Source organism: Balaenoptera physalus, assembly GCF_965194825.1.
Source record: "Balaenoptera physalus genome assembly, chromosome: 14".
In the NCBI taxonomy this organism is placed as follows: Eukaryota; Metazoa; Chordata; class Mammalia; order Artiodactyla; family Balaenopteridae; genus Balaenoptera; species Balaenoptera physalus.
In genome coordinates, this window is record NC_138893.1 from 36,067,250 (window position 1) to 36,078,671 (window position 11,422).

Genomic DNA, 11,422 nt, shown 5'->3' on the forward strand with positions numbered 1-11,422 from the left:
AACAATAATAATTAAATTCAGTTGCCTTTGCTATTTTGCCATCTTTCAGTCATGTAAAAACTAGAGTTTTCCAATTTTTAAAAAGTTTTGCCATTGTGAAGCCATATTTGTCAATGTAGAGGGAGAAGACAAATCTTATTTAACAGCTTGATTTATAATTTTCAAATATTTCAAGCATTTGTACTCTAGCCCTGATCACACATAGTTTAAGGATGGGCCTGATACCTTCAATCAGATAATCAGATTGTTCTTTTTCTAAAATTTAGCTAGTAATAACTTATTGATACTAAGTATATGTCAGACTTCCTATTAAGTACTTTCTGCATATTACCTTATTAAAGCCTCCCGATAGCCCTATATCACAGGTAATTTTATTATCCTTGCTTTACAGACAGGAGACTGAGGCTTGGAGGGTTTAAGTGACGTGCTCAAGGTCATATAACCACTAAGTCCTGGATCTGGGATCTGATCCCAGGAGGCCTGAGTAACTTTGGGAAAGGGCACTTAGGGGAGACGACCTTGATGCACATCCTGTTGGGAGCTTGGACAGAAGGAAGGCGATGCGAGAGGGTCAGGGTGTTAGAAGAAAGGGCTGTGAGGACAAGTCCCCACCAACTCTGCAGTCAGACCTGAGATGTGAGGTCACCTCCAGGGAACATCCCCAAGCACCAAAGGCTACCAGATGTCTGAATAGGTGGGGAGGAGTGCCAGTGTTGCCATTTCTTCCTGTTCTCCTGACTTCAACAATGCACAGGTAAGTAGAATGTCCCATTTATTTCTGTTACTCTTAGATGCGCAGTCATTTAACAGGCAAGTTCAGAAGACTGACTCCTTCTTCCTTCCTTTCTCTCTCTCTTTCTCTCTCTCTGTCTCTCTCTCTTTCTTCCAGGAAATACACACTGAGTTACTACTATGCACTAAGCACTATGCCAGTTACTGAACGAAACAGACAGGGCCTCACCCTGATGCCTAGTGGGGAGACAGACAGCAAATTAACATGAAAAGACTGAAAATTACAACGATGATACAAAATGCCATGAAGGAACGGTAGGTGCCCTAGGAAAGTGTACTAGGGGAATCAGGGAAGACTTCCCTGAGGAAATGACATTTGAGCAATGATCGAGGTGGTAGTAGGGGTTAGCCATACAAAGGTTCAGGAGAATTTTCCAGGCTGGGAGCCCTGTGAGCAAGGGACCCTGTGGATTGGAGCATGAAGATTCTGAGCGGAGGCAAGGGAGGATGGATTGCGAATAGAGGGCAAGGTTCCAGGCCTTCCAGACCAGGAAGTAGGCAAATTATGGCCCCCTGCCTATTTTCGTAAATAAAGTTTTCTTGGAACATAGCCACACTCATTTATCTACTGCCTATGGCTGCGCTTGGCTGCAGTGGCAGAATTGACTAGCTACAACAGAGAACTGATGGCCCACAAAACCTAAAATATTTACTCTTCGCCATTTACAGACAAAGTTTGCAGACCCCCTGATCCAAGGGGAGTTCCCAAATGAAAGCAATGTTAGGCAGACCAAAAAAAAAAAAAAAAATCCAAACGACATAATAGGCCCGTAATATCTGCCAGGCCGGTACCCACAAGCTTTGTAGAGGAAGCCACCTCTGCTCTTGTGGCCAGAGCTGAGCAGACCAGAGATCAGTCCCAGAGCAGCCTGCAACACATATATCAGCTGGACACAAGGCAGGCTGATCAATACTGAGGTGACTCAGCACAAATGTGGGGTAGAGGGCTTTGGGGGCTCCACTGAAGGAAGCTAATCAATCAGACCTTCTCTTTTGGAACTATAAGTGCCAGGTCAGCAAAATAAGGAGGGCTGTTTGCACTCAGATCGACAAGGCCAACAACACTTAGAAATGTGTCCTGGTTTCTATGTAAATCACTCTACAGGGTATAAACAGGAATCCACACAGCAAACCTCCTTGGCTGAAAGAAAGGCAGGCCTGACTTTTCCTCCTAAGGAAGCTGGCTGTCTCAGTCACTACAATCTGATGCCCTGGGAATATCTTCCCCTGCCTTTTCAAGGGAAAATGTTTCTGTCTTTGAATTTCAGACAACAAGAAACGAGCTACTCTCTGCAAGGAATACGGTCAAAAGAAAGATAACCGCATTGGAGGAGAATCTAAACACCAGTAGGTGGCCAGGGAGATGTAACCACAAGACTTTCTTGGGGAGGAAACTTAAGTAAAAGCTAAGTACCATAGAATTAGTAGCCCACAGGTAGTTGGGCAGGAGTCCTGAGTTCAAGTCCCTGCTGGGGCACCAGGGGCAGGTCACCTCTCCTCTCTTTCTTCTGGAAAATGAAGTTTCAAAATCATTCATTCCTCTACAAAGCTGTAGATTAATGGCTGGATCAAGAGGGCACTGTGGCTGAAGAGTGAATAAAGTGGAAAGTGGGAGACGATAGGTAACAGGGACCAGGTCATTTGGAACTTTGGACTTCACTGCTGAACTTCAGCTTTCACCTTGTATGTGACCGGGAACTGTATTAGTTCTTGTGGCTGTTATAGCAAATTGCCATAAACTTAATGGCTTAAAACAACACAAGTTTATTCTCTTACAGTTCTGGAGGTCAAAAGCCCAACTTCCAGCACATCTCACTGGACTGAAATTAAACTGTGGGCAGGGCTGTGTTTCTTTCTGGAGGCTCTTTGTCTTTTTCAGCTTCTGGAGGCTGCCCACATTTCGTGCTCCTAACCCCCTTCCAGCTTCAAAGCCAGCAATAGTGCACTGAGTCATTCTCACATCACATCACTCTGATTTTCTTCTGTTCTGCCTCACTCTTCCACTTTTAAGGACTCTTGTGATCACATTGGACATAACTGGATAATATTCTGGATAATCCAGAATAATATCCCTCTCATAAGGTGAGCTGAGTAGCAACCTTAATTCTATCTTCAACATTAATTCCCCTTTGTCATCTAACACAACATACAGGTCCTAGGGATTAGGTTGTGGACATCTTTGGGGGGGTCACTATTCTGCCCACCACAGGAACCACTGGTGGTTTTGAGCAGATGAGTGGCACAATCAGACTTGTCCTTTAACGTAATCACTGTGGCATCTGTGTTTGAACAGACATCAGGGTGGCAAGGGAAGAAGCAGAGAGGCCAGTTAAGAGTCCACTCCAAAAATCCAGGTCCAACCTGGTGCTTGAACCAGGATGATGAATGTGGTAAAATTCCAAATATATTTTGAAGATAGAGCCAACAGGATTTGTCAACAAACCAGGTATAGATATGAGCAAAAGAAAGGTGTCAAGGACAACACAAGGCTTTTGGCCTTAGTAGCTGGAAGAACAGAGGCACCATTAACTGAAGCCTGCCCAAAGAACCAGTGGGGTTGAATATCAGCTCAGTTTTGCACACATTAAGTCATTCTACACCCAAATGGAGATGTCCAGTAGGCTGTAGGATATATGGGTTTCTTAGAGGAGTTCAAGGGAGGGGTCCAGACTGATTAAATACATTTGGAAGCACAGCAGATGGATAGTATTTGAAGCCATGAGGTTGGATTAGATCACCTAAGGAGTGAATATAAATACAGAAGAGGTGAGTGTGCCTGGGACCCCAACAGTTATACTGATTCCCAGCAGTAGATTTGGATCCACCAATAGATCTCAAGGACTTAACAGTCTCCAAGCCTCTTGCTGCTGCAGCCTGTTATTCTCTCCCACAGTTACCTTCCCCTGCCTTGCAGGCGAGCACAGCCAACAGCAGTGCCTCTTCTCCCAGTCTACTGGGGCATTCTGGTATCAGTTCTCCCTCCTCCCTAGCCTCTTCCTTCAAACGAGTGGTCCCAAAGTTTCAGGAGACTAGGGTAGCTCTTTCTCACCAAAAGTGGAGAGGATGTCATGTGAATATATTCATTCATTTCATAAATATCAGTTGAGCACTTGCTATGTTCCAAGATCTATGTTGAGGACTGGGAAACACTGTGGTTTATAAGACACATTGTACAAGTGATAACAAAAAGGTGTGCTGAACTTTTATCAGGATTGCATTTGGCAGCTAGCAACAGAGACCTGAGAAGTACTGGCGTGACAGCTTAAAGGACATATTTCTCAAATGTAGAAGAAGTCCAGAGGTGAGGATTGCAAGGTTGTATACAGCTTCAATATCATTAGTGTCCCAAGGTTCTTCTATCTTTCTGTTTAACTACGTTCAGTGTGTGGCATCTATCCTCAAGGTTATCACATGATTGTAAGATGGCCATTCCAGCTCCAGTCATCACATCTGTATGTAATGTGAATAGGCAACTAGCAGTCTCTGTCACAAGCATCAGGAAAAATAGGTTGTTATATGAGTACGTAGCAGGGGGTCAAGTTAAGGCTAGGACCAGGGACAGTCTCCTAGAAATAAATATTTAAACTTGAAGGGTAGCAGTTGCCTACAAAGGGAAGAGGGAAAGAGTTTCAGGTAGAAGAAGTAGCATGTGCAAAGGCCTAGAGATAGGAGAAAGGGCAAGGGACAAGGGGGAATCACAAGAACTTTAGGAATCCTGGAGCACAGCCACAAGTGGGGGCATATCGCGAAACGGAGTGGAAGATGTAGGCAAGGGCTAGATCGTGAAAGCCTGAGGGATCATGCTCGGGAATCAGCACTTCATCCAGAAGCCTATGGAGAGCTGTTGAAAGATTTTAAGCAGAGAATAGCTTAATTTGGCTTGGCTGAGAATGGTGAATAAAGTAAGGAAAGGAAAGTTGGAGGTGGGTAGACCAATTAGAAGGCAGTGGCAGGAATTTAGACAAAAGATGACAATGGCCCAGGCTGAAGCAACTTCAGAGGACAGAGAAAAGTGGAATGGTTTGGAGAAGAACTTAGGAGGAATATAAATACTGATTAAGGCCTCATCTATCTAATAAGAATCTGATTATGGTTGCGCTCTCTTTTCTCTGGGTCCATGACCATGTGTAGGTGATAGGCCTACGGCTTGCTCTCCTGTGTTGCCTGTCTTTGTTTATGGAACCCCCATCTTCCTACTCACTCAATTATAAAACCTCAGTTGCCTTTGAGTTCTTCTCCATCCACTTAAATTCCAACCAATTCCATTGATTTTTCCTCTAAAATGTCTCATAAGTCCAACCTACTGCCTTAGCCTAATCCCTGATCAACTTTTGTCTGGCTTCTGACAAAGCTTCTTCACAAATCTCACTCTCCCTCCATACAGACTCCACTTGCAATTTGCTACCAGTTATATCTTAAAGCAGATCTCACTCTACCATCTCTCCATCCATTCATCCTATGAGCATGCTTCCTAGTATGTGCTTTGCGGGCTGAGGATACAGAGACAAGAAAGCCATGGTCTTTGCTCTTGAGAAGCTCACAAGTGGACTCATGATTCCGAGCAAGTAACAGGGAATCTCAGAACATGACAAGAAATGCTGTTTCCAAGGTGACCTCAAAGTGCACTGAGGACAATGGAAAAGCTTCTAACCCAGACTTAGATGAGGTCAGGAGGGACAGGGGTGTGAACAGTCAGGGAAAACTTCCTGGTAGAGGTGACCCTCCTGTTCAGTCTTAAAAAACCCCAAGTAGGAGTTATTCAGACAATGGGCAGGGGGACCAAAGGGTTAAGGTCAGAAGGAAAAGCATTCATTCACATCCACAGATATTTATGGAGTACCCACCATGTGCTAGGCAAGACTGACAAAAATAAGAGAAGATAGATAATTGTGTGTTTAGGAGTCTGCAAACAGTCCCATATGGCTGAAGAGCAGGGCCAGGATTAGGGTGAGGTGAGTGATGTACTCACCTTGGGCAGAAAATTTGAAGGGGCACCAAAAAAACCAATCAACAAGATAAGTAACATTTAATGCAGCATCTAAAAAATAAAAATAATATGTTATCTATGATAAACAAAACATCAAGATTTTAAATAAAGACAGGATCTGACAGTGCCATGCCAAGAAATACCAGATCCTGAGACAAAAGGACAAATGTGGGTGGACAAAAAAAGTTGCCTGCCATTTCTGTAAACAAAGAATGTTGCCCACCATCAAGTCATCAGGCACTGCAGCTAACCCCTGCAGTGTGCCCTGAGGAAAATTCAGGATGGAGAAAAACAGGATACTGGCCCTAGACAGTTTAGATTCATATCTAAGGAATAACTTCAATGAACCCAGACTCTTGCATCTTCCCATACATAGAAAAGCACTAATATCGTTAACTCGAGATGTCTGTTTTTCATGACTAGCAGTAATCTTTTGATGTTTGACTACATGTTTTGTTTTGTTTTCAGCAAAAATTCCTATTCATCTGGGTTCTTCCCTTTCCTCTTTGGAGCAGTTCCTCAGAGCTATCTGAGAGGCTGTCTCCCAGGCTGTAGTCCTCAGTAAGTTTCCCAAATAAAACATAACTTGCAACTTTTAGGTTGTGTGTCTTTCTTCAGTCAACATGTGAATCCCTGTATATACCTTTTAATATATTTTAATGGCCAGTTTATTCCAGAACATTAAAGTAGTTGAAAAAATATAGTAAATTTGAAAAGTAGATATATTAAAGTTCACATTAAGTTTAAATATTTTGTTTGTACCCCAAACAACATTTATTATAATTTTACTTTCTGGCTTTAATGAAAGCAAATTCATCAGTAATATCTTCATCCATCGACTGATGAATGGATAAGGAAGATGTGTTATACATATACAATGGAATATTACTCAGCCATAAAAAATAATGAAATAATGACATTTGCAACATAAACAGACCTAAACATTATCATACTAAGTGAAGTAAGTCAAAGACAAATATCATATGATAGCACTTATACATGGAATCTAAAAAAATGATGCAAATGAACTTATTTACAAAACAGAAATAGACTCACAGGCATAGAAAACAAACATGGTTACCTAAGGGGATAGTGGAGGTGGGGGGGAGAGATAAATTAGGAGTTTGGAATTAACATATACACACTACTATATATAAAATAGATAAACAACAAGGACCTAAAAAAATAAAGACAGGAAAAAAATCTTCAAAATCTACTTCTGGAGTAGTGAGAGAAGAAGCTGAAGTGTAAGCAAAGGCAAGCTCACAAAGGATGCTAATGAGTTTGGACTGTATCCTAAAGGAATATTGACCTAAAATGAGAGGCCTTGGGGTTAGACAGAGTTTATTCAAATCTCCACTCCTCCACTTATTAACTTAGTGACTTTTGGCAGGTTATTTATCTGCATTAAGTGTCTGTTTCCTCATCCATAAACTGGAGATGATAGTACCTACCACAAAGACAATTGTGGGAGTGTAAATGCTTCTAAAGTGCTTAGCACAATGCTTCCCATTTACTATGCTCTTGATGTATGATAGCCATTATTATGAATATGGCTGTGGGGAGCCACTGAAGAACTTTTAGCTACAAGGTGACAAGATCAGTTTTGTACTGGAGAAAGATCATTGTAGCAACAGTGTGGAGAATGATTACAGGAGGCAAGACAGGCAGAGTGACTAGGTAGGAGATAACGAAGAACTAAAGTCATTGCAAGAGAAAAGAAGAGGGCCTGAAATAAGGGCCTGGTGATAGGGCTAGAGAAGTGAGGACACGCTTGAGATATACTAAGGAGATAGAATTAAAAGAATGAGGGGGAGTAAGGAGGGCAAGCAAAGTTTGGACAGGTGGGTGAATGGTAGGGAACATAGAGGAGGGGGCAACTTGGGAAGGATGGTTATTGGATGAAACAATTAAGATTAGGTTTGACCAAATATAACAGAAAATCCATGGCTGCTATGGTAGCTCCAAGAAGTCATCAGGGATCTAGGCGTATCTGCCTACTTTGCCATCTTTAGCATATGGCTTCCATTGTCAAAGTTACTTCAAGATCCAAAGTAGCTGCTGGAGCTCCAGAAATCATGACTGCATTCCAGACAGCTGGAAGGAGGAACAAAGAGAGGAAAGCAAAATGGTGTAGTTTCCAGCTGAGTCAGTCCCCTTTAAGAGACTTCCAGAAAGTCCTACACAACTTCTTACATATCAGAAACCAGTAACATTGACACATCTAGATGTAAGGGAGATTGGGGAATAAGTGTCTTTTATCTCAATGCATTGACATTCATGATAAAATGGGAGTTCTGTTACTAATGAGGTAGGAGGAGGGGAGAAAAGGGAGAAGGCTGCAAGATGGAGTGTGAGACTGAGAACTTACTCCCAGGAAAATCACCAACTTTTCTTATGGGGGAAGGAGGTAGTTGAAGAATATTTTAAGATGCAGAATGGATTAATACACAATTTGAGGATATTGTATCTCAGTAATGTGAAAATTACTCAGATAATCTTCCACCCCACCTCCAGCTTCTGTGACATTTATTACAATGGTGCAGTAGTATTATAAATAAGGTTTTTGGTGGATATTAAGGGTCTACATTTCCCATTTGGGTTGAAACAGTGTAGAATTGAGACAGCAGCCCAGAGATGATCACAAGAAAAGAAGCTGCCTGGAGCTCCCAGATATCCCGGCAGGGCTCTGGACTTCGATAGAATGTGGAATATGGTTTTGAGCCTGGCTCTCTCAGCAGGCTAACATTTTATTTTTTTTTAAGATTTTTTTTTTAAATAAATTTATTTATTTATTTATTTTTGGCTGTGTGGGGTCTTTGTTTCTGTGCGAGGACTTTCTCCAGCTGCGGCGAGCAGGGGGCCACCCTTCATCGCGGTGCGCGGGCCTCCCACTGTCGCGGCCTCTCGCGTTGCGGAGCACAGGCTCCAGACGCGCAGGCTCCAGACGCGCAGGCTCAGTAGTTGTGGCTCACGGGCCTAGTTGCTCCGCGGCATGTGGGATCTTCCCAGACCAGGGCTCGAACCCGTGTCCCCTGCACTGGCAGGCAGACCCCCAACCACTGCGCCACCAGGGAAGCCCCAGGCTAACATTTTTGCAGCAAAGGAGCCATTCTGGTCTCACACCTGGGGATGAGTAAGTAAGATGAGAACGGCTTGGTTCCAAAGTTCTGTACCTGCTCCAGTTGGGTCAGAATTCTGTTTTTTGTTCTAGAATCACCCAGACTCAGGACAGTCACTGGCTTGGGGATCTTCCAGGGCTAAAGAGGAGCCCTGCCCTGGCCCCTTAAGGCCAGCCAGAACCAACCTGACTTTTAGGTATGGAATATCTGACCCTTGTGGGACTAGGGGTGGATCTTTGTGTTGTCTATGTGGTTGGAGCACATAAGCATTTATGAAGTAACCAGATGGCAGGAGGATAACATTGTTGCTGGGCAACCTGGCTTCATTAACTCTATGGCTTTGGTCAACGTGCAACCTTGTGCAAAATTCCCTGAAGTCTTTCCTCACCGCCCCCCCCTTCCTAACTCCCCCTTCCTGTGCACCATGGAACCAATAAGCCCCCTTCCAACTCTAGCAATCTTGGTAACCTAGTACTGAGTAGTGACCAAGGACTTAGGGTTTAGTTTTAGACAAAACCAGGCACCATTGTGTGACCCTAGGCAACTTCCTTTGCCTCTCTGCGCCAGTGTTCGCATCTGTAAAATGGGTGGTGGCTAACTATAACTGTCTCTTAAATGATCTAAATGTGGTAATACACTCAGGGGCTTAACGCACTGCGATGCTTGACAGTAATTATTCATCTTCCAATCATCTGGCAAGTTCATCCCACTCAAGTTCATCATTCCTCAAACCGGCTCTTTTTTTAATGTCCTTCTCGATTAAATCTCGAATATCCGCCTAGGTAGTAAAGTTAGTCCGCATCTGACTCCTTTTTTCTCTGTCCCTCCTTCCCAGGGCCCACCCTCCGCGGACGCAGAGCGTCTGCTGGTCAGATTGATGGTCGGCGGCGGCGGTCTCAGAGGCAGTGCAATCTTGTCCTCGGCTTGGGAAGTCTCCGAACGGCCAGCTCAGATCCTTTGCGGCGCTGCCCGGCAGGGAAAGCCGCCAGCCCATTCTCAGGGACGGGAGTGGAAGAATCACACTGCAGCAGGGGTAACAGGGACCGCGGCCAATGAGGGGGGATGGGCGCATTAGAAGATAAGGGGATGAGTGGGGTCAAGAACGCGCCGCCACGACATCTCCGCCCGGCCTCCTTATCCTCCAACCGGTGGCCCCAGTTATCCTCCCAGATCCGCGCAGCGGCTTCAGAAGTGACAGCCACGTGTATCGCGTGGGACTGGAATGTTGGCGTGGGGGCGGGGTTGGAAGGGCGCCCGAGAGGTGAAGAAGGACCCGCGTACGCGTGCCCGAGCGCCGGCTGCCAGACGACGCCGCCGGGAGCGAGTACGCTCCTGACGTCACGCGCCGTTCGTCCAATAAGCGGCGGCCGGAGGAAGGCGCCGTTCCGCTCCCTCCCGCCCCCGCTGCCGCCACCACAGCAGCCGCCTCCGGGAGCTTCTGAGGAGGCGCGGGCCGCCGCAGGCTGGGGTGCTGCAGTGCGCCGTCCGGAGCCCCCTGGACGAGGCCCAGGGAGCCGCTCGCCCAGACCCCGCCGCCCGATGTCCTCAAGATGGAGGCAGGGGGGAGGGTGGCGTGAAGAAAGCGGCGCTGTGGGCGCGGGGGCAAGGGCGCGGGCGCTCCGGGCGGAGGCGGTGGCGGTGGCGGGATGGGGCTGCTGCTCATGATCTTGGCGTCGGTCGTGCTGGGCTCCTTCCTCACGCTGCTCACCCAGTTCCTGCTGCTTTACCGCAAACAGCCCGAGCCGCCGCCGGACGAGGCCGCCCGCGCGGCCGACGGCTTCCGCTACATCAAGCCGGTGCCGGACCTGGCCCTGAGAGAGTACCTTTATGGCGGCGGCGGGGCTGAGGAGCCCTCCGGCGGGCCACCCGAGGGCGGCACGACTCCGGCCCCCGAGACCCCCGCCCCGCCGACGCGGGAGACCTGCTACTTCCTCAACGCCACCATCCTGTTCCTGTTCCGGGAGCTGCGGGACACCGCGCTGGCCCGCCGCTGGGTCACCAAGAAGATCAAGGTGGAGTTCGAGGAGCTGCTGCAGACCAAGACGGCCGGGCGCCTGCTGGAGGGGCTGAGCCTGCGGGACGTGTTCCTGGGCGAGACCGTGCCCTTCATCAAGACCATCCGGCTCCTCCGGCCCGTGGTGCCCTCGGCCACCGGGGAGCCCGACGTTCCTGAGGGAGAGGCGCTGCCCGCCACCTCCCCCGAGGAGCTGGCCTTCGAGGCGGAGGTGGAGTACAGCGGGGGCTTCCACCTGGCCATCGACGTGGACTTGGTCTTCGGCAAGTCCGCCTACCTGTTCGTCAAGCTGTCCCGGGTGGTGGGGAGGCTGCGCTTCGTCCTCACCCGCGTGCCCTTCACCCACTGGTTCTTCTCCTTCGTGGAGGACCCGCTGATCGACTTCGAGGTGCGCTCCCAGTTCGAAGGGCGGCCCATGCCCCAGCTCACCTCCATCATCGTCAACCAGCTCAAGAAAGTCATCAAGCGCAAGCACACCCTCCCGAGTTACAAGATCAGGTGAGAGGG

General features: G+C 47.0%; 1 protein-coding gene across 3 annotated transcripts in view; it reads left to right on the forward strand.

The window, feature by feature from the left end:
* Nucleotides 1-5,276: 5,276 nt before the first annotated feature.
* The window catches only part of PDZD8 (PDZ domain containing 8), a 96,327-nt gene continuing 90,181 nt past the window's right edge, over nucleotides 5,277-11,422 (forward strand). For 2 of the 3 annotated variants that reach the window (XM_082424750.1, XM_082424752.1), the window contains exon 1: nucleotides 8,709-11,413. In XM_082424750.1, the coding sequence (XP_082280876.1) occupies nucleotides 10,548-11,413 (866 nt within the window). In that variant the 5' untranslated portion in view covers nucleotides 8,709-10,547. Of the gene's footprint in view, nucleotides 8,521-8,708; nucleotides 11,414-11,422 lie in introns of those variants that run through there. The other variant, XM_082424751.1, reaches the window with a different exon arrangement.